The sequence below is a fragment of the Oryzias melastigma genome, linkage group LG6 (assembly GCF_002922805.2).
Source record: "Oryzias melastigma strain HK-1 linkage group LG6, ASM292280v2, whole genome shotgun sequence".
NCBI classification, from domain to species: domain Eukaryota; kingdom Metazoa; phylum Chordata; class Actinopteri; order Beloniformes; family Adrianichthyidae; genus Oryzias; species Oryzias melastigma.
In genome coordinates this window covers 25,825,973-25,850,292 of record NC_050517.1, presented here as the reverse complement: position 1 = coordinate 25,850,292, position 24,320 = coordinate 25,825,973, and the positions used below count along the sequence as shown (strand labels likewise).

Below are 24,320 nucleotides of genomic sequence, written 5' to 3'. Positions count from 1 at the left end.
ATGAACAGAGGAGATAAAGACAAACAGCATTGATTCAGCATGATTAGGGTATGTTTTGCCCTAATTCGGTGTGAGAAAGTACAGCTCAGTTTAGAGATATCTGGCCTGCCTTTCCGCCCAACTGGTACTGAATTCAAACCATGAGGGGCTTATTCAATCTGGGTCGAGCACAGTGCTCCAAACCTACTAAAGGGGACGATCTATCAACAAAAAGTTGATAAACATCAAGTACTAAGTAGTCTGATTATCCAACTCTGGTCCTTCAAATCTGACTTGTTTGTTTGAACCTGGAATTACTTGATCAAACTTTGTGCCTTAGTCACAACTGTCCTTACACGAGGATAAGGGCTGTCTGCAGTGAAAAAAAAAAAAAAAAACGGGCAAACCCCTTAAAAAAACTATTTCAGACACCACTAAAGCCTCAAATGCTCCTACAATTGGAATGGGTAGGGAGAAGCCGTAGGGATAGGTGAAGAATTCAAATTCAGCCTTAGAATTTAGAAAACTGGAGACCAGAGCATAGTTTGTGTGAGTATAATATAGGTGTCCCTCAGGTATTTACGTATCATCAGCACAGGGTGTGTGACGCATTTGTGCGCAGTCAGTTAGGGGCCAGAACACTCATCCAACCTACGACTACTTTATAATCTTTGGGTTTTGAGGAAAATAGCAAGTCTTTTGGAATCAGAAGGCTAAAGTCCGAGTCAAGTCACGAGTTAGTGCTGTTAAAGTTGGAGTAGAGTCTAAAGTCATCAAATTAATGACTCAAGTCCACACCTCTGGGCATAAGGGCATCGTTTGTCAGCATCCCTCATATGTCTGTAATTTACATCATTTTTAAAAATACTTCACAATCCACCTAACACACTGACAACAATATGTTCCATTTTCATGACAATCCTTATGGTGCCCGCACAAGCCTCAGGGGACTGCGAGACATGCCTGCACTCCTCTTAAGATGCAGCCGCTCCTCTATATGACTCTTCATGGGTCAGGACAACCAAAAACCTGCAGCATTCAAACAGGTTTGTGACTAAGGCTTAAGTGATTTCAGAGCATGAGTGAAATATTCAATTTGGGTCCACAACATTGTTCTAAAGGTGTACCATTTAAAGGGGACAATATATCAGCAAAAAGTTGACTAATAAGTTAGGACGGTTAAGACTTGTTGAGAGTGTTCAACCCTGGTTTTTCAAATCTGACGTATTTGGTCAGTTTGAACCTGGTAGCTCGTCAACAGTATACAGGGATAATGTAGAACAAGCAGTGTGTCAGATCCTGAAGGTTGGAAAGCCGTGATTTTGTGCTTCCCCTTTGGTACAAAAATTCCTATGGGGTCACTTTATCAAAGTCCGACTATGGGAAAACTCCATGTGTGAAAACAGAAGGATTACTCAACAGACCTATAAATACAATGGTTTTTGACATTCCTTAATCACTGATAAGACAGCTCATTGTTGTCCCAGTAATCTCCCACCTGACTTTGCTTTACAAACATTTAAAAAAGACTACTTTTTAGCTTGATAAACTCAAATAGTCCACTAATTCATCTGCAAATATGCAAAGGAAACAGGTTGGACGACGAACATGCCCACGATATCAAAACTATGGCGCTACTAAATGTCACTGCTTACGCTTGTTGACTCCGAGTGTTTTATTTTAGCGACATGGAGAAACAAGATGCTGAGATTATCAAAGTTGGCAAAAGAGCAATCACTGTCATCCCAAGTGTCTTTGTGTGTGTAAGTGAATAGAGCATGTTGGAAAGTCAGCGTGTGTTCGGCTGTCAGGCTGCATGTTCGTTTGCGTTGGCTACCTGCAGTGCTCTGTAGTCGTGAGTGACAAAAGTAAAATCGCAGAGCAGGAGGGAGGCCCGCACTGACCTTTAACGTCAACCCCCACACATAAAGGCAAGATACCGTGCTGTATAAATGTTTTCGTCCCCTCAATGACTTTTTGTTGTGCTGATATACACTTAAAAAACTCATGCAACTAAAGTTAAGCAATGATATATGCAATGGGGCAAAAAAAAGTATTCAGCAGTCACTGATCAATCAATCAATCAACTTTATTGCTATAGCACTTTTCTTATATAGAATAACGCAAAGTGCTTTACACATAAATGTCCCACTATAAAAGATGAGAGACGTCTGTAATGTAATTCATGTTCTTCAACTGAGAGAGAAAAAAAAAATGTAAAAAAAGAAGAATCCAGAAAATATCTGAGTAAGAGCTGTGATGTCTTCGTTCTATTGCAGGACAACATGTTGGATTGAGGTCTAGGGAGCAGCTAGGATACGCTAGAATTTGCTATGCTTTTTATGCGTCATTCTTTTGTTGTCTGGGTGTCGTGATCTTGGGATAAATCTTAGTATTCTTTACCTTCAGACAAGGTGAATGGTGTTCATACCACAGAGTTCAATTTTGGTTTCTTCAGACCACAATAAATTCTTTCAAACCTCTTGTGGATCATCTCGATAGTTTGTGAAGAATTTTAGACGGGCTTAAACATGTAGTTCACTTTCGGCTTATCCCTACAGCGTAACAGCACCCACTGTTTCGCATCAGTGATTTTGGCAGAGTTTTTACGCCGGATGCCCTTCCTGACACAACCCTGTACTTGAGGGGCACAGGGACCCAGTTAGGCAGCAGCGCCAAGGGTCTTGCCTAAGGACCCCATCTGGGTGGGATCAGTGGACAACCCTGGGAATTGAACCCAGGGCTTCTGCGTGACAGTCCTTCACCTAGCCCACTGAGCCACCTAGCCGCTAGACGGGCTTATACATGTGCTGGATTAAAAATAAAGACCTTTGGAGCTCTGCAGGATCTGAATGTATTATTAACAGTAACATTTGGATGTATTCAGACTGGAAAAGTCCCGTGGTCCAGACCGAGTCCACTGGACTGGTGTCTACTGGACATTTTTGTTTCAAACTAAAGCTTGAAAACGAAACCATGTGACTAAAGATCTCTTCAGTCATTGGCCAAAAATTATGAGGGTGGACCAGTTTTCAATGTCAGCGTCAGGTACAACACCTTTTACTGCTACTTTGGTACAGTAGAGCCATGCTGCAAGGCGGTTACTGAGGAGGCATTGGCTATGAAGATACGCTGATAACTGTTTATGACATTAAGATTGTTGGGAAAACAGTGTGAGAAGCAATTTGTGTCTTGTTAAAAGTAGTTTTAATGAGCCTGCACTCATCCAACCACATTTTAATGAGTTGCTGTGTCTCACATTTGTCTGCAGCTCTCTGTATACATCCCATAATGACTGGCTACAGTCACAGTTTTGGTTCAGTTGTTTAGCTCCGAACATAGATCCTGTTCAGAGTGAGGTAACTAAGAGAACCAGAGCTCAGTCTAAGTGGAAACAAACCGAATCACCTCCAAAGATTGGTCTAAGAGTTCCTGGTCCCGGAGCAGGGTCCGCTTGGATGTATTCAGACTGAAAATTCATTCCAGATTATCACGGAAAACAAACTCTGGTTCACTTGAAGCAAATGAAATATGTCCAATCTGAATACACTTTTTGTGGGCTGTTTTGTCACTGTTCTCTAGATCTTTTGTACCCCACCAGGAGCGTAGTGTAGGGATATGGGATCTTCTATTTTTTCAATTTTCTTATAACTGTCACAACAGTTGTTTTTCTCCTGTCCAAGCTCCTTGTTTATTGTGAATTAGTTCATCCCAGTCTCGTTCAGGTCACTAATCTTGTCTCTAGGTTTCTTTTGACAGCTCTTTGGTCTTGTTTATGGTGGGGAGGTTGCAGTCTTTCATGCAGATAATCAGTTCAAACAGGTGACATTAATACAGGTAATGCGAGGAGGATAGAAGAGCGTCTGTCAGAATTCTTACTTTTTTGTAGAACTAGATTAACTGGATTATACAAAGAAATTCTTTAAAAATCAGTGCAATATAATATTCTAGATTATTTTCTTATACTTTCTGTTTCTCACAGTAGAAGATGACATGATCAAACACTTTATTGCCCTACAGTAAACATAAAAATACTAAGCTATAATATTGTAAACATAAAAATTGTGTACAAAAAAAAATCCTTTTTAATATAAAACAACCAAACAGGTAGCAAATACGTTATTGCTAAATGGCATAATATACAATAGTATAAAAGTGAATAAAATACGATAATAATATATAATTAGTTCAGGTCTGAGTGACAGTGTGAGTTGAAGCGCACCGTTTCCAGGGTGTTGGAAGGAAGGGGAGAACTGCTTGGCGGTGACCCTCGCCATGCGACTCTCCTCTTGAGCTTTCTGAGCTGCAGCGACTGCCGCCTCTGCTTTACCCTGCGCATGGGCCGTCCTGCAACGCAAAAAACAACACAAAAAACAACTTATTTTTAAAACAGAAAAACAACGGGTTCATTCAGCTCATTGTTTGGTCCTTCATAGCTGTTGAATTCAGGTATTAAATTTCAAAGATTAAAGTCTTTTTGATGCTCCTATTGACCCCCCCAGGACCTCCTTCAGACGACGGGGTTATATCTCTCACGAGAATCACCCTCAGCTATAATAAGGCTGTCATCCATTAGACAGGATGAACCCAGAATTCAATAATCTCCCCTTTCAACTCAATTAAATTAATTGACCAGCTTTGTTCCATTCTTTTATATCTGGTGTTATCTTCACCAAAGAAGAAATAAGCCTTTTTGACTCCTAACCCTTTTTTATGTTTAATTTTGTTATCAGTAATAGAATTAAAGCCTCTTTTTGTTCCTATGAACTGCATGGAGTCAGGACCTTTACATTTCAGCAAAACTCTAGATCTTTAGGAGTATTTCAATGCAGATCTACCACAACATGTGCTGAAACAGTGTTCTATTTAAAGTGAAAAACACAAAATGAACACAGATAGACAAATAGAACACAAAGGAGAAATGAGAGTCATCAAAAAGCAAATATTTACAGCTGATAATCAAGACAAGCAAAAAGTTGAAGACACCGTGTGTAAATGCAAAAATTAAATAAAGGTTTACTCAGCAAAGATGTTTTAAGCTCAAATCTCTCAAAATCCAAATTAAAATCTCAAAAACTTGAATGTCTGATGAATATCACTGCAACCAACTGAATCACTTAAATTCACAAGTTAACAGTTGGATTTGTCAAATTTTTGTAATTAAACAAATGTTGTTGTTTTTCCGATTTTTTTTGTGTTTTAAACTGATATAAACAATTTTTATTTATCAAATACAACATTTTTATTTAGTATATACATTTTTACTAAATTTTTATTTAGTATATACTTTTTTATTTATTAAATATTTATTAAATACATCTAAATATTCATGGAGATTCTTAGTGAATCCTTGAGGAAAAACAAAATTTTAACAGCAAAAAACATCTGAAATGGATGTTTTCAATTGAGGAGCTAAATACAAATATTGAAATATAGAATGTCGTATTTATTTTGGCTGCAAAAAGTTATAGTTATTAATAAGTGAACTGGTGGATTTATTGATCAAGTGCCAATCAGTTCTACTTTGATATTTGTTTTAAACCCATTCCTCTGAGTGACAGTTTCAGGTTTAGTCTGATTATTCTGTGTTGCTTTCTCACCTTTTATTCTCTTTTTTAAATAAACATAAATATCTCTGCTTCTGTTGCCTTTTATTTTCCTTTCAGCAGATGTTCCAGTGTTGGTGCGTTTGGCCTGGTTTTGTTGGCCTGTTTGGCCCAGAAATCCTGGTTCTCTTTACTCTCATGCATTTTCAGTAGGCTGGAATGCATTGCATGGTTTTTAATACAATTCAAGGCTTAATATATAAAGATTCCACCACTTTGGTCTAAACTGTACTAAATAAAAAGGGAAATGATGATTATAATCTCATGATTATAATCAATGGTTTAAACCGGTTCAGTCACGAAGAGAAAAAAAAAATAAGGATACTGAAAAAAAATGCAACTTTCTAGCCCATTCCTGTGGCGAGGAAATTAATGCAATGCACAAGTCTGCCACTAGGGAGAGCAAAGGAAAAGCAGCCAACCCAGGAAAAGATTTTTTGACATTTTATTGTTTTTTTATTGTATATTGCACACTTGAAAGATATTGTGAAATGTGTTGTTACACAGGATTTGAATCCTGATATTGACGGTCTGGTGAAGGCCAAACGATGACGAGTTTCAGGAGAGAAAGGAAAGTTCATTCCAAATTCTGTTCTGCGTCACAAACCTGAGTGAGTTTTCATCTGTTCCTGATCCATCACGATTTGAATAAAGAAATACTCAGAAACTAATTTTTGAGGAAAATACTACAAGAACATGTTAGAAACATTTTTGTAATATCAAAATCCTTCTAGAGCACCTCAGGAGAGATATAAAGTCTCGAAAGTAGATATCTTAAATCTTCAAGTAGATGTTACAAGTCCACATTTCTGTGTGAAGGACAAGCGCGAACAAAAAAACACCAGAAGTTTCAAAAGAGGTTGTGATCGAGTTCAGGCGACAAACTGTATTTGTTTTAGGCTAAAGCGTCTCAAACTAAGCCAACAGACGGTTAGCCTCCCGCCGCCCTTAAACAGCTCTATTTGTGTCCTTTTCATTGCATCATGTAACAACATTTTCTGAGATTATGGAAACTCACGGAACAGCTTCAATAATCTCACGACTGCTGTGGCGACGTGATCCTTTCATCGTCAACAGAAAGAGCATTAGTCATATCTGTTATCTTTTTATATTGAGTTTTGTTATAGAATATAAATCTTATTATGCAAGACACCTGATCTGCAGCAAAAGAAAACACACAACAGAAAGCTGGCATCAACACATTACATGATTATCCCCACAGCAGTGATGGAGGGACAATAGAGATGCACTATGACACTCGCTTTGCTGGAAAGCGTCTCTTTTCTTATCCCTTTCATCTCTATAATAACTCTTCCCTCTTATCTTTTTTTTCTGCTTCCCTCTAATTGCCCTCTCTGTTTTTATAATAATCCTCTCTTCACCTGCTTCTCATCTCTGTGGTTCTGTCCGACCGATCTTCCTCTCAGGCCGTCGCCTCCCTGTTTCCTGCCTCAGCATGTCTCAGCGGCCGTTCTCCTTTCTCTCTGGGCAGTTTTGATGCAGTGTTGCATGTCAATGGCTATTGATTTTGTTTCCTCTCTGCTTCGCAGTGCCAGCATCGCCATGCCAGACCCACTCAACACTGCCGTGTTGGTTATTGAGCTAGTGGGGCACGAAGTAGAGAAAAGGGGGAAAATAGTGGCCTAATTCATGCTTTTTTTAGCCTTATATATGGCTAAAATGCGAAAGTATTTTTCTTACGTCCAAAGAGCAACCTGTTCAAGAGAAGGGAGCTGCCTGTTCAGAGCCGGCTTGATTATACAACCAGCATCCTGTCTTAAAGGAAAAAAAAAGAAAAGAAAGCGCTGCAGACGCAGGGCAGGAAGAGAGATGGAGTGAGGTGATGAGGAGAGGGGGAGGAGAGTCTTTGACAAAGGAGAGTTGCAGAGAGGTGGAGAGCAGAGAAGAGGAGATGCTGAAAAGAAGATGGAGTTAAAAGGTGCAATGTATTCAACATCAGTGAATCACTGCCTGGTTAATTGAGAGACGGCATAATTACAGCGGCGTCCACGAGTCTGACGAGCTCGGAAAGAAAGCAGCAAAAAAAAAGTGGAAGGAGAGAAGCACGGGTTTTTACCACAACAAACGTATACTGAGAAAGTTTTTAGACTTAAGTAATAGGGAGGAATCTAAATATACAAATTTTCCATTTAAATTAGTATTTTTGGCCACACATTTATGAACTTCCATTGATTTAAACACCAAAACGGGTTTTTCTTTGAGAAAATCAAAAATAAATCTTGAGTCCAGGTAAATTTTAATAAATTAGAAAAAAAATCTAAATTTGCAAGAAGTAGAACAAACAGGAAACATCTGCTGTTAGTTGTGGTCTGACGGTGACCTGATGGAGCAGAAACATTGATCCTGAGCCGCAAAGCTCGCTCCGGATCTCATCCGTTGCCATGGGAACCAGGAACAAGCATTTCTCAGAACAGCACCATTCACCCTGCATGTTTTTGCACACCTTCAAATGCTCTAAAAAACACCTGATTAAACCACAGGGACTCAGCGTCAGGCCCCTGCGGAGCCGACGGGCTAAATCAGATGTTAGAGGAGGATCGTGGGTCAAACTTTCTTAGCAAGCGAGGACCTGGACTATAAAACAAAGTTGTCATGGTGCAGGTAGAGTGAAAGTTGGGCGAATTAAACCTGTGAATTGAACACATATTTGGTGCCTGATAGTTTCAGTCTAAAAACCCCAAAATATGAAGAATAAGGCTATCTGATTCAAGGTTTTTTAAATGCAATAAGTCAAAAAAATCTGGAACACAAACAGTTTTTTTTTAAACATGTCAGCTCTTTAAAGCAAGAGTTTTAGCTCCAGTGTTGACATTCACTCTTTAATCATTTAACGTGATTTCAGTCGATTCTGAAGTAAAGAACAGCATCTTTGTGCTGATGTGCTGATGTGGCGTTAGCAATGTGTTGCATTCCGATGCAAAGCTCGTATGAAAATCCTCTTTTCTCCATGCCAGAACCAGTTGATTCATCCTAATTGCATGAATGGTTGAGGAGTTACGGTACGTCAAAGAGTGTCTTTTATTTAGGTGTTGCTGGTGACATCTCTGGTGTTAAAGGGATTAAAAAAATTTCAGGAGAGTGTTTTAACAAAAGAAAACTAAACATTTGTTCAGCACACTTCCTTTATATAAATATATAAATGAATGAGGTAAGGCGATCGACCTCAGAAGATTGCAGGTTCCTGCCTGTCTATCTGTCAAAGTTTCCTTTGGCAAGACAGTCACTGGTGGTTACAGGTTTGCTCCAATGTTCAGCAGCAGAGCCGCCATCTGTGTGTCAATGTATGAATGGGACTGTGACTGTAATGGTATATAAAGATACAGCATTTACACCATCTTTAAACAAGCCTCGCAAACACCCTAAAAAAATCTATATTTCACTGGAATCATAGTTCCGTTCACACATCCGCATGCACACTTGCACGATCAAACAAGTGCAATAGCTAAAAATCTGGATACTCTAACCACACTAACATATTAACTCAAAATTATTAAAAAAAATTGCATTTACTCTATTTGTATGCAGTGAAACTCCTCTGCAAAGCTAATGTTAAGGTACTACCTCATAATATCCAGAAACTATTCACACTCTCTGAGGGGATGAGTTTTTTAAACAACCAACAATTAGAAACATTTGAAAAAGGAAATTAGAAAAAAATGAAAAAATTAAATTAGAGAAATGAAAAAAAAACAGAAAAATTAGAACAATTAGAAGAAGTTTGTGTTTGGAATTAAACTTTGGAATACCCTCATTGAGAACCAATATAAACTATGTCCAGACATGAAACAATTTACATTCAAACTCAAAAAGAAACGACATGAACAAAAACTATGACATTTCCAATTATTTATTGTAAAATGTTGATTGTGGAAAAAAAAGAAAATATGATTATGTGGAATATTATTTTCTAAAATGTGAAAAGTAGATAAAATGATAGGCTTAAATAAGCATTGGCTTCTGCCTATCCACCTTTAAAAAATCTATTTTTGAGTTCAGTCTAACATCTTTTACAAATATTATTTTTACCTTTATTGTTTTGCATGTTTAGTTTTACATGTTTAAAATAAATCTAAATGTAGTCTTACTTCAAACACAAAGACTGAAGTTTTCCTGCAGTACAGCACACAGATGATAATTTTATCAGACACAATATCAAGAGCAAGTTCGTGTCTCCACCTGCAGCTTGGCAGCATCTTTACTCTATTTTTGAAAAATCTTGATCGATTGCAGGAAATAAAAGAACACAAAGTTTTTGCAGTGGTGAGCAAAAATTACCTTAAAGATCCACTCAGGTTAAACCCGAGCATCTATTTGTTCAAATGAATCAGGATCAGGCAAAAAAAGATGTTTGTTAAACAGCTTATTTGTGATGTAGAAATGGGGAGGGAAAGGGGGCGGGGTTGCCCTGCGCCACCGGTCCCGCCCACAACTTAGGGGCAAATTTCTAATGACCTCCTGCCACTCTGCAGAAACTATGGCACAGAACACAACACAGGTTTTTATTTAGGCTAAAAGTGACACAATCCTAATTAAAAGACAACTAGGAACACTACGATAGATTAAAAAGTGAGCCTATAATATAGTCTGCTGTCTAATTGCTCTGGTTAATTGTTTATTGTGTTAAACCATCTACTTTGTGCTCATTTTACGAACATTCATTTCATTATGGTTTAATATTTTATGCCTTTTTTCTGATCTCTGAATAGTTTTACAAAATTAAGTATGCTAGGGATCAAGTCTTTAACCTTTTTGTTTTGGTGTGCAAATCAAAATCTGCCTTTTACAATTAACTTGACAAACATGAAAAGCTAGGCTATTAATGTCCCATTAATCCTGATTTAACTATTGTTGTCAAGCAATTAAAAAGTTGAATTGATTGACAGCTCTCATGTCACACAGCCTCCAGATAAAAGACACAGTTTAGATCTGTGACGTGCTCGTATTCCAGTATCAGAGTGACTTGAAGTTGTTTTTTGTGCTCATCTCAGACCACAGTGTGCTCTCACCCTCTGGACGGTGGATTTGTCTGAGTTTTAGGGTGGCAGGTTGGTGACAGCTTCTTCAAACGGAGCAGAAAGAAGCAGAAAAACGACGGGATGAATTCATGCATCACTAGGATAGAAACGGCAGTGATGTCGGCACTTAAACGGCTTGCCATCTGTGCGGTTTGTTTTGGGCTTGTTCTCGCCTGACCTTCTGTTCAATTATCAAAATAATCAAATGCATTTAAACAAGAGGCAACAAGAAATTCAATAAAGAGTCTTATTGTGGTACATATTTGCAAAAAAAGACAGTTTAAAGTTTAAAAAATGAGTTTCAAACGTCACTGCATTTACTGAGATACCTGGAGGGAAAAACAACTCAATTTTTAGTCATAACAATAAGAGAGGACTACCCAGTGGTGCAGTGGTTGGCACTCTTGCCTCACAATGTGGAGTTCTCATGTTCTCCCATGTGAGGATTTTCTCCAGGCACTCTGCTTTCCTCCCACAGTCCAAGAACAAGCTTCATGGGTGATTCTAAATTGTCCGATAAACGTGAGTGTGATTGTGTGTGAGATTGTATGACCCTGTAACAGACCGGTGACTTGTTTAGGGCGAACCCCGCCTTCATCCAACAGTAGCTGGGATAGGCTCCAGCAACCCCGTGACCCTGAAAGGGATTCAGCAGGTTCTGAAGATGGATGGACAATAGAAGGGTTTGTATATTTGAAGAACAGCAGACATTTCTACTTCCTAAATCATATTTACATCAGCTAGCTTTACGTCAGGCAGTGGATGCAGTTTATTTAATTTTTCCCAGACAGAAACGCAACAGGAAATGTTAGTTTTGGCTTTTTCCTCATTCAAGACAGTTACTGTTAAAGCCTTAACAGTTTGTGCAGAAAAATTTGAAGCTGATTTGAGTCACGACCGTTAACTGCATATGAGAACTGGACAGAGTGACTCCTCCCACCTCGTGTTCCAAACAGGAAGTCAAAATCCTAAATTCATTATATTTGTCAGAATAACCATTCTTTCTCTGACACCTTTTTTTGCCCATGTTCTCACCTATCCTTTTTTTCATTATATTTTTCTGTAGTCCAAATTATACAAATGATAAACTGACCAATCTGATGCCTCAAAAGTATGTGGTCTCAAAGGTTTGAAGAGTTTGATTTGGAAGATTCTCCTGAACCTGCAGTCAGTGGAAGGGATAATCGTGAGAGTGGTTGCCACACCAATCACTGCTTACTGGCTATGGCGATGGCCGTATTGGGAAAAAATAGCGACTGAATTGACTTAATTTCCTTGGAGCCGTTTTCTATGGATGATGTCACACTCGCTCAGTCCAGTTTTCATATATAGTCAAATCTGAAAAATAAATTAATTAATATATATATATATAGTCAATGGTCTGGGGACTTTGTGGTCAATTTTTTATTCCATGAAAACAGCTTAATCAGTTGCTTGGTTTTCTGTATTCTAGTGCAGCTGTGAAAGAACTAGCTACAGAACTGTAGTTTACCGTGCCTTGTAAAGACGATGAATCATCCTAAACGGAACAAAAGAGCTCTCCGAAGCTTTTTCCTCCTGACCAATCTAATAAATTAGTCAGTGCTTACACTGTTTATAACAGCCAATCCCAGAATTCAGTGTAAACATGTTTTGTCATGTTGCGTAGTGTGTTGTTTGAATCCATGTGTTAAATAGCAGGCTTTCCTGACAATTTTACAAAATTGGAGCACCATTGTTGGCAAACATGCAAAAAGCAAAGATAAAACCAGAAATTGTGCACAATTAAAGCAGAATTCAGGTTACAATTTGTTTCTATATTTAAAAGTAAATGCAGACTTGTTGTTAGGAAGCATTTAGAGACTGCTGCAGGGGAACAACAGCTTCGCTGAATGGAAAAAGACAACTTGTTGACAAAAAACTCCAAGAACATCGAATGTTAATGCATGTGTGTTTAAAATATTAAAATGATGGCCTGAATGAACTGAGCTTTCAAATTGTATTTAAAAAAATAGATGGTGCCACAATATAAAATTATTTTTAAAAACAGTTTTCCGGCTCAAACATTCAGTTTGCTTGGTTCTCAAAGACCCACTCGGAATAAAAATTGTGTTTTAGGGTGTTTTTTAACATGTTCTTGTGGCATTTTTTTTAATGACAGAGGACATATATAATGAAAATTAAGGTTAAAATTGCATTTCTGAGTAATTCTTTATTTAAATCGCATCGGATCAGGAGCAGATGAAAACCTGATGTTTGAAAAGCTTGGACTTATACACAGCTACAGCTATGGATGGGACAAAGTCTGGTTTTCTGCGCTACAGTTCAGAATCCTCCACTTGGAGACAGATAGATCCATTAATGTCTTCATTTTCCTCGTCTGAGCTGCCATCTGGCTCTGAACTGTATGTCTGGATATATTGCTCGCTGTTTTTAATGCTACGCTATGTTAGCTTGGGCTTGTGAGGAGTTTGTTGCTAGTCGGAGGGAATGTAAACAAGGGTATGCTGGGAAATTAGCAGAGGCTAACTCTGGCCAGACCACAACCCAAAAATGAATTTCGAATCAGTTCCTGGTGTGCTGCAAAAAATATGTCTCAAAACGATTTGATTTTGATTTTTGCTAAAAACTGCATCATCACAATTAAAAGAACACTGGGAAAAAATATAGTTGGAATGAGACTTTAACCTCTTCACGCCTAACGTTTTTTCCAATTAAATAAATTAATATTTTTTGTGTTTTTTCCGTTTAAGGTCATGTTAAAGTACATGCAGTCTTGTATTGCATACTGCATGAAGGGGTTAAATACAGAAATTCTCAAAAAAGGCAATTTTGAGCAATTTTTATATCCATCATCAGACAAAAATGCCACAAAAACATGTTAAAAACACCAGATGTGAGATTTTTTTCTGCTCTGGAACATCGGATGTAAATTACCCCCCTCCCCCCATTCTTTTGTGTGTCTGATGACATTATCGTGACAACACCAAAACTGGAATGATGGAAACCGTAAACGGTTTGTGCCCTGAAACGCACACAGGAGTGACTCCAGCCGCTGTCCTCATCCACAGCACGCGCTTCCACGCCCCGTTTTTCTCTGAATCACAAGATGTTTAAAAATAGATCAGTGGAGCACGAGTGAATGAGCAGGCATATCAGGGCCAAGAAAGATGAGCGAGATAACGAAAGACGAGGGGGAGAGTTGGAAAGTCAAAACAAAGACGAGAGAACAACAGACGGACAGACGGAGGAAAGACACGACCAGATGAACTCATGAGAGCCAAAAGAGAGGCTTTAATCCTGGGCTAAGATCCCCTCATCATCATCAGCATCATCATCGCTCTGACCCAGCTGATGATGAGGATGATTCATATCTCACAGAGCTTTCCGGTTTGCATCACTGCTAATCGCATCCGAGCGTGCTCTTGTGTTACTCACGTTGTGGGGACATAAATCTGTTTACACACGACTCCGTTTTGGGGCCAAACCCCCCTAAAAAAAAACGACTCCAGGAGAGGACTGGAAGTCAGAGCAGTGCCCTCTGATGTGATGGAAACAGAGCGTCAGTGGATGAGTGAGTCGGGCTTTGGGCTGGCTGATGAAACCAGGTCACAGGATGGCAGCGTGACGCCCCGTCCACAAAGCGCGTTGAGTCACTTCATCTGCTACTTACAAATAACAGGTAGTCCTGTGACACATGAGTCACACGTGACAGAACGGCACATCAGTCTGCGTTCACACAAACACACACGAATAATCCTCCTGGACTTACTGTAACATCACACGTGCACGGCAGATCCTTCAGTCAAACTCTATTCTGAGGTCAAAACTCACGTCTGACCTCTGAATTTGTTCGCTTGCACAGCAAAAAGACACAACCCGAGCTACACACACTCCAGGAAAGAGCCGATTCATCCTTGAACCAGTTTCTCTAACTTTGCTTGGAGAGAGAAGGAGAATCGCTGCAATTATCCCGTGACTGTTTCACCTCTCAGGGCTTCTCCTGGTGTTCCACAAGGAAATGCCCCGCCGCTCGGTTATGGGACGGAAGCACACAAAGAGAAGCTGTCCTGTGCTGTGCTGCTGTCTAAAAGTGGGTTATGCTCTCCTGTGGGTGTAAGTGCAAAAAAAAAATCTCCATAGCAAGGCTGACCCTAAACTACATATACGCTTTGAAAGTGCTGTACTTTGATTTTAAAGTCATATTAAAATAGTTTAAACAGCAAAAAATGCTTGACATTCAAGCTATATTCGAATTCATTCACTACTCACTATATAGTTTTTTTTTTGTCATTTTGTTCTGTTGTCTGAATCTACAATTCCAAAATTCAGTGCCCTAAAATGTTCCCAGAAGTCTATGCAAAAACTTTTTGTCTATTGATACTCACTACACTGGCTAATAGAGATGACAATGCATTGTGTTTGAGGAAATTTTGTAAAAAAAAAAAAAAAAAGTATTCTAATGTAATTTTATGAATAAATAGACATCGTAAAATTCTCATATTGATTAGATTTTGACTCCATGAAAAAAAAAAGTAGAGAGCATGGTGTTTATTAGTTAGATATTAGGGAGGAATTTGGATTTAGCCTCAGATTACCTCGTAAAATGTAGATTCAAGTTCACAAAATGAGAAAAAAAAGTAAAGAAATTCACTATGTAATTAGCTAAAGCTTAATTTAACAATTTAACACCTGAGGTGTTGCTGGTGCCGCTTAAACACAAAATCTTTAACATACTGTAACTTTTGAAAAGTTACAGTAAATCAAAGAACATAAACACAGCAGCTCCGGTCTTAAAGGGTTAAGTGAGAAATGGCTATAAAAAGGTTAAAAAATGTGTGATGTTACTGAATATTTTTATCATTTTTAAACATTTTCTTCAGAAATGCTCTCAGTTCTTGCCTTAAAACTGACTTTAAAGAGCCACTTTGATGAAAATCGTCCTACATGCATCTGTGTTAAAAGGAAGATGTCAGAAGAAAGGCTGTATCTTAAAATCCTTTAATTTAAGCATCAGTTTACGACCCCTTTTAGTTTGATTTCTGTCCATCTTTATGCTGATGATGAGCTGCTTTCTCAAACCACAATTACATGTAGTTGAGGTTAATCAGTCTCGTAAAAGTTAAAAATAGTCTTTTTTGTGTTTTTATCATGTTCTTGTAGCATTTTTTCTCATAGTCGAGGACCTATATAAATTAATTTATGACTAAGCCTGCATTTCTGAACATTTCTTAATTCTAATCAGGAGCAAATGAAAACTGTATGCTTGAAGATGCTCAGTCTAATGATGCAGCTATTGAAAATGGGCGTGTGAAAGTCTCCTCTCCCCGTGTGTGGACCATGGCTCGCTCACAATTACTTATGCGAGACATGATGAGCGTTCAACACTCGTGCTGTAGCGGATTACAATTCTGCCTCAAAATTTTATGACTGATTTGATCCAATATGGATTGTTGCTGTTTTAGTGCCGCTAATGTTAGCTTGAGGCTATAAGTTTGTGTGCAAACTGAGCTGTCAGTGATGGGGAGGGGGCCGCCCACAAATCAGAATTGTATTTCTAATGAGCTACTGCTGCTCTGCGGGTTTTTTTTCATTTTTTTTCCTTGGCTAAGAATGCCAATTATAATCAAAAGAAAAGTGGGAAGACTTAAAATAGATCAAAATGTGATCAGAGTGGGACTTTAATCTAGTTTCATCTAGTTTTAGTTTGAAAGTGCAACAAATGTGAGACATCTTGGAGACAGAAAAGAGGACCCCCCAAAAAACCCCAAAAGTTCTGGTGTGTGCAAACTACAAACTGTGTACAAATTCTTGCAGCAATGCAAGTTGCATGTTTCACTGCATTATTGGATTGACGCCTCCTGTTTCTTGATTTTGTTTTTGGTTTCCAGTTGCACCTCTGATTGAATATAACTGTGTGCACAGACTATAGCCATCAGGTCAGAGTGCAACACTGTTGATCTGTTTCAAGGTGACCCACTAATCAGATAGTACCGCTAACCCTCTTTCAGGGCCTCGCTCCATTCACCGTGTGCGACGACATTCACGTCAGCAGACCCTCCTGCATGAACGTGAGATGCAAGAAGCAAACTGCTGTTCAGAACCAAGCTCTAGTGTTTGGTTCAAAAATGAAGTTTTACATAATTTAAACATTTAAATCCAAAATGACAATTACAAAACAATTAAAATTAATAAAAAAATAAATCAATTCTGAATCATTTGTCATCTAAACTTAGTTCCATCGAGGGAGAGACTGAGAATCTTTGGTTTTACTCAATTAAACGAACGTCATTTTATGTCTACTGAGCAAAATCTAGCACTTCAATCTTCTATGTTACAATTTTGGGCCCTCTTGTTTAATATACAAGACTAAACTACTGTCATATTCCACATATTATGCTAAATCCAGATAGCTTTTATCGAAATTAGTCAATGTTTAAACAGTCTGTTACCTGCTTTCCAGCTTCTTAACAGGGTCAGGGTGCCAGGGAGGCAATATGATTTCATTCTAATTTTTCTTCTGAATTCAAACGCACCTCGTAGTTTCTGACTCTTTAGGAGTCTTAAATTTAGAGCTGAAAATGGTTCAAAAATTCAGCTCCTCTGTTTACTTCACTGAGTAACTTCCAGCAGGTTCTGGGACTGAAATGAGTCACTCCTCCAGTTCCTATGACAACACTGTGTATCCATGTCGCCAGGTCCCAGGACTGCTAATTAATTCCTGTTTGGAATTTTGAGCAGAAAAACAAAATTTCTTGACTGTTTTCATTGTCTAAAAATGTTAAATGTGTGGAACAATCATAATAGTGAAAATTGCAACCTTCCTCTAAAAGGTTTGACTTAAACTAGAGGTTGTTATGTGAGCAGAACAGCTTTAAAAGCTCAAATTCTACCACTTTTTTGTGCTATATCCAGCTCAACGCTAATTTAATCCTGACATAAATCCCTGTGTTAAGTTGCCATTGATCTGCATTACAATGCGAATGCTAGTCTGTGCCATCAGATAGAGTGGTGCAAGAAAAGTTAAAAAGATAAAAGGTTCTGATGTTCATCATCTATTTACTTTAAATGTGAGAGGTAGAATCTATAAAAAGAATCCAGGAAATCACATTTTGTGATTTTTTTATTTATTTATTTCAATGTTGGTGCAGAAAATAAACAATAAAAGTAAGAATTCTGTCCCAAACAGACCTGTTAGTTCTTCTTTGAGGCCCTGTCTTCACTCCCGCTATGTACAAGTTGGGCAAATTGCATGGATGAAATTGGTTGTGCGTGAATAAACGTGGAAAAAGTTTGAAAAGTTGTGGTCATTATAATACATTTTCACAGATCTTTCACAAATAAACCACTTTAAAATCACGGTAGACATGTGGATAAACCCCTCAAAGAGCACATAAAGTCGTGCTTCATTGGATTTCTTCACTTTGACATTCAGAGTACTGAACAGAAATCACATCATGTCAGCATCCGCCACGGGTCCTCGCGATGCTTTGTTTGAATTGGTTGGATTCCCGTAGTCCACACCAGTTCTAAATCAGCTGCTAGGCGCTAACCAAGGCAGCCCGTTGGGAGGGGAGACCCCCATCTAGCCAGGAGATTCCCCCTCGGCAAGAGCCGCATAGGGAGATCCACAAGAAAGGCCTGGAGTGCGTCCAAATTCACGTAAAGACCCATTGGTCGAAACCCTCGACAGACATCTGCGCACATTGATGACTGACAAAGGCTAGAAACACTTGTGAATCACAAAAATCACACATGTATCACAAAAGATTGAAATTAAATCTTTAGACAATGAGCAGATTGTACGTAGCCACAGTATGACACAGCCTTTAAGAAGCTCTTCCATCGTCCACCTTCTACTAGTACTAATGTCACTTGCTTGAACTGGTTATGTGTATAAAAGACACCTGTCCACACCCTTAAACAGAACGGAAATGGATAAGTTCCCATGTCTGCAAAAAGATGTCATTCTAATCTTTAGAATGAGTCTTCTCTGTAACCTAGGCAACAAAAATCATAATAAATGAAGGGTCTCTGCAAACGAGCGCCAGATTTGGTGGAGATGACAAACTGACACTGCTCTCCTCTTGAGAAAATCTCACTTTGGCTGATGTCTGCTTTATTTTCTTTCAACAAGTATATGTTTTTGCAGAAATTACTATAAGAACAGACTGACTGGAACCTCTCCATCATGGACATATGAGATCATTCATAATCTCCCCCACCTGGGGAGGGGGCACAAATGATTGGGAGAATGTAGAGGAAAGGATCTCACAGTTGGAGAATATCATGAGGTCAGATAAGACCTAAATGGAACTCTTTGGTATAAAAGCCATTCTCCATGTTTTTCAATGGACAAATGCTGAATTGCATCCAAATATTCAATGTGAAGCATAGGGGTAGAACCATCATGCTTATGGATAAAATGTTTCTGGATCTTCCAGCATCACAACTATACCCTACGGAAAAATAAATAAATAAAGCTCTTGAGAAGATCTGCATGGAATAATGGACCAAAATAGCAGCTGGAGAAAACCCGATGACCTCTGCAATTGACAAGTTGGGTTGCAACATAAAGTATTGAGGTGAAGTTTTTTTCATTCAAATTCTTATTTTCAACCGAATTATACAAATAAATTCTTTAAAATGAAATGTGTCAGGGATGGTGGTGGAGGACCCAAACGGAGGACTTGGTGGCAGAAAAGATAAAATATTTAATAAATATGATGACCTGACAATGAGGAACTGAAAACCAGACGCTTAAATGCACTGAGGATGATTAACTAAAGACAGCTGTGGATGATTTAATCTGAACTTGGCGAGACTGACAGAGAAAACAGAACATGACAAAATATGATTTTCTGGATTCTTTACTTACTGTATACTCCGTCCCTCACAGTTGATGTAAATCTATGACAAACATTACATTTAACTTGAAGAATCCCTAACTGACAATTATTTTTTGCCCCACTGTAGAAGGCTGTGTTGACAATCATTCAACTGTTAACCCTTTGGTGGAAGTAGCATCTGTGTAAAACTGCAGCGTCATCACAGTCAGAGCTTGGCAGTTGGCAGACAGACCAGGAACATTGCTGACGTTTTCAAGGAATTTAACGAGGTCCTCTGAGATGAAGGCTATATTTGTATGAAGGTATGCTTGCAGCTAAATTTGTTGCTGTCCAGAGTGAGCAGGACAGTGCAGAAACGTGTGCAAATATAGGTTCAAGCAAAATAAACCCTGTCTGGATCTAAATTTTCATTTTAGGTGAATCTAACAGGGGAGGTTTGGGTTTGCAAATCATTTTTACAGCGATTTCCATTGAAAACTGATTTAAAAAAGACAAGATATGAAATTTACAAGTATATTTTAACTCTTATGGTGCTTTCACACTGAATGCAATTCATGCGGAGAGATTGCATGCCATGCCCCTCTTTCGCCGGGTGTCAAAAAATGCGTTCCTGGCGCTACGGCTGCATGTGGGAGGAGCTACCAACTCCGTCTGTGGATGTCTCACTTAGAATGAATGGAAGACACATACAATGTCGATGAATAAGGTTTATTTATTGTGAAGAGTTCTACAAAAACATCACTAATCATGTCTCCATGTTTGGGTTATGACTATAACTTAAACTTTCCCGCTACAGGGGGTTGTGTCTGTATGACAGCCGCTTCTGCGGTGTTTGTGTGTCTCTGTGGCTGAGCTTGAAGGCTCATGGTCTCGTATTAATCCGAGGGGGCAAAATAATATTAGGAGACCTTTTTCCTTTTTTTTAATGACACCCAATTCGCACCTCGTCGCTCAAATTGAGTTGCTGGCAGACTTTTGTGCCGCGCCCGTCGCTCAAATCACGCTGCGGGGATTCACTTCGCCTCAGAGTGCGCCTGTACCATTGACTTCACATTGGAGCTGGCCGCTTCTGCCGCGCTAATCGTGTTCGGTGTGAATGCACCTTTAAAACATACTTAAGCAAATTGTCTTATCTTTTCATTTTTTCCAATATGTAGAAGCAATTTCATATTTATTCTGTTTAGCAGTGTTAGTAAATTTCTAACAAATCCAGTACATTTTATACATGCATAACCATTCTTAAGATTTTTATCGTTAAATTTGCATTTAAAACCTTCTGACTTTTACCTTATATAATCGTAAAAGCAATGGTTTTCCCCCCCAAATAGTAATACAGAATTAAACTTACCTTGACAAAGCAATCTCGGCCTTCTGCCGCGCGATGTCTGCTGCCTTTTGCGCCCCCTCCACTGCCCGGTCCACCTTTTCCCTTATCTTGCTGGCACGTAACGGGATCAGGTTCTTCCTTTTCCCGCTCACCAGGATGTTCTGCTTGTACTTCCCTTCCTCTTTGGTTCCGTCTGGAAATGTGGTGCAGCCGTAGCCGTGCCGTTTGTTGCTGAGCCACTCGCCCTCGTACTGCAGCCCATCTGAGCGCCGACTCACTCCAAAACCGGTCCGCTTGTCGTTCTTCCACTCCCCGCAGTAGGTCTCTGTTGTTGTGGCGTCCACGTCATCGTCGGCGACAGCCAACTCTGCATCTGCATCTCCAAGGCTGGGAAAGCAAAAGGTTACATCAGTCGATTAAACTCGCATAATTTCCTGTAGAGCTAAAAAACTTGTTAACTCCTCTAACTTGTGTCAAATTACAATAAACGTAAAAGTATTTTTTTATTGTTTAAAATTACCACCGGTGGAAGGCAAAAGTCAATTTTAATGGGGAAAAAAGGTTTAATTTTGATCTCAGTAACTTTATTTTCAATTAAATAGCAAAATGACTATTTTTAGTCTTTTTTCATAGGTTTTACCTTAAATCTGTTATTTTTCTCTAAGTGTTGGATTCAAAGACCTTTTTTATGTAGCTCGCTAACTTAGCATAAAAGAAAAAAGGCGGGAAAAGATTACCAATCTACGCTTCGGGTAAAAGTTAATGGGTTCATTTTGTGGTGAAATTCGGTCACAAAATGCCAACAACACCACCAGATAAAAGTTTTAGGATTTACTAAAATGATAAGAACATTGAATTATGTTCGGATTAGCACTGGCTGTGAACATTTCTTTTCTCTTTGAAAGATCATCGATCTCTGAGTCAAAAATCCTCTTTGCTTTCATGCAAATCATTTTCCTGGTGACATGCGCACCTTTCCGTCTTTGCTCAATAATCCATGTTCAAACCACTTCTTCTAATTCGTTGCTCGCTTTTTCCACCAGGAAATTGTTTGCCTTTTTCTTCTGCCGTCTTCCCAACATTACCTGTCTGCTTGCGCCATTCTCAGATACGTTTAAGATCCACCCCAAAATGTTGTGTAGATTTCTAACCAGAATGTTCTTTGGGGTATGCCACAACTGAATTAAATGAGTGTTTCTTGGTCATCACTGCACAACACAAATACCACAGACACCCAGTGTCTGCGTGACTGTGCATGAGACGGGGGAGGGGTGGAGCTTAAAGCAGCCCAACCACAATTAGAGACCGGCGTCTATAGTAATGAACACTTTTTAGACTTGGTGGATATTAGAGACTAGACACAATTGGAAGTAGTGGTATTGTGAATTCGAAATGAAAGTGTTTTGTCATTCACTGTTAGCTTTGCGGAGAAAGTGAGTGTATGCCTGCGGGTGGTATTAGCAGCACAGACTCTTCCTGGAAGGGGCGGTTCTAAATTTGTGACATCAGCTCATGAGAACCCGCTCCTTTTTGTGGGTTGGGAGGGGCTCGTGCTCAGAGTGTAGGTTTTTAGGGGATTATTCAGAAGTGCGTGAATGGATCAAATTCCACTTTGGTTTGTTTTTTGTGAACAATGATCATCATATTCACTTAAAAGCTCAAAAAGTTGATTTGCATGGTATAGACCTTTAAGGCAGTTTGGCTACAATCAAATTAATTGTTTCAAATTGAAAAAACAAATTAACCTCAGTTTTACAGACTTCAATAATTGATTTACCGAATTCCAGCTAAATACGGTGATGCTCATTAATGAAGGTTTAACAGCACCATGCCAGTGGACCAGCTCCCACTCATTCACTTGACTCAGAGCCTGCTTCAGGTTGCCTGCCAATCCATTTTAAAGTCCTTAAGTGGAACAGATGTTTGTTTCCTGGAATCCATGTCCTCCAGATGAAGGGCAGTTTCTCTTGTTACTGCGCCATCTCATTACTTCAGGACACGCCAGACTGCACTAAACACGTCTCAAAGTCATCACATGCAAACTGTTTAAAGCAATCATCACGTGTGGAGACATTATTTTTCATATTTAAATCCTCTGACGTCTCCCGGGGAACAGTTTTCAAAGGGGACAAACCTTGGAGATGAACAGGTGGATACGCTGCTTCGTTTATTTAATTGCTAGTGATTGACTCAACGGAAAGTGAATAAACAATTCAATAAACATAAAGTATTTAAAGTGGAGAGTCACCTATTCAATTGGAAGTACTAGATTTTGAGGCATCAGCTTGTCTGATTCTTTAAGCATTCAATATACCTTAAAATAACACTTGTGGAAAACTCCTGCACTTATATATACTGTATATATAGTGTTTTACTTTGTTTATTAAGGTAACTCGGGTGATTTATTGAAATGAGCTGCTAGAGGCAGATGTTCGCCCAAACATCATAATCCAGCTTTGAAGGGGTAGTTATATCCAAAGTGCTCTGTGCAGGCCAGCTGTTTTCCAAAGGCATTAAATAATTGCAATTTGATCTCTTCTAGCGCGTCCACATCAACATTGTCATTTGAGGTCAAATGTGGGCCAAAGAAAACTGCAGATGAAGGCGACATTTGAGCCAAAACACTTCTTGTTCTCTGGGATAGTGGACCCTTTATTTTGGAAGATAGAGATTTCTTTAGGATCCTCACTTTATGTCTTAGTCATAACTGCCCTTACAGGTGGATGCGTGCAAATCAGGATCACATTCACACCCAATTATGAATCTTCATTTGAAGATTTGAAGCCTGTATCTGGGCAGTAGGAAGAAAGCACTATACATGGGGAGAACCTGCAAACCTCACATAGAAACTGGGATTTGAAGCAGTGCCTTGTATTTATGAGGCCCTGGACCCCCCAGCTTCATTTTAGGGTGAATTTTCACTGTTCAGGACCCTCTGGGTGATGTCAGAGACGATGAGTCCAGCGTGTGTCTGTTCTGTTACCTGATGGTGGAGTTGACATCAGACGCAGCAGAGGACACCGTGCTCATCCCCGCCTCGCTCCTGAACGAGCTCTGCTTGGACCTCTGCGAGGCCAGCGAGCTCCTGGACTCAGACTTCCTCAGCTTGAGTCCGGACAGGATGGATCTGCGGAACAGCCCGCTTTTTCTCTTCCCCTTCAGCAGCTCAGCCTCACTGTGGGCCGTCAGCACGAACCCCCCGCGGGACACGGCGGGGCTGCTGCCGCTGCTCCCCGTGCTGCACATGGAGACGCTGGTTGTCAACGTCCCGGGAACCGTCGGGGGACCGGGAACGATGGCCCCCGTTCGATCCAGCAGAGCTGTGCCGTTGCTGTGCTCCGAGCCGGAGCGGAGAGAGTTTATGGAGGTTCGCAGAGGGGAGCGAATGACGGCCGCCATGCCGTACGGGACGCTCTGACGGACGCCGTAGCCATGTCGCATCCCGCCGACCCACTGGCCTTGAAACGTACCTTTAGAGAGAAACGACACCAATGTTTCAGACCAGACGGGATGAACTTTCAGTTCTGCAGCACAAAAAGAAAAC

General features: G+C 39.5%; 1 protein-coding gene across 2 annotated transcripts in view; it reads right to left on the bottom strand.

Moving 5' to 3' along the window:
• Positions 1 to 24,320, bottom strand: part of jph3 (junctophilin 3) — a 61,280-nt gene that overhangs the window by 13,755 nt on the left and 23,205 nt on the right. For both annotated transcript variants that reach the window (XM_024281910.2, XM_024281911.2), the window contains exons 2-4: positions 23,760 to 24,246; positions 20,798 to 21,163; positions 4,202 to 4,326 (exon numbers count right to left, since the gene is read on the bottom strand). In XM_024281910.2, the coding sequence (XP_024137678.1) occupies positions 4,202 to 4,326; positions 20,798 to 21,163; positions 23,760 to 24,246 (978 nt within the window). The remainder of the gene's footprint in view (positions 1 to 4,201; positions 4,327 to 20,797; positions 21,164 to 23,759; positions 24,247 to 24,320) is intronic.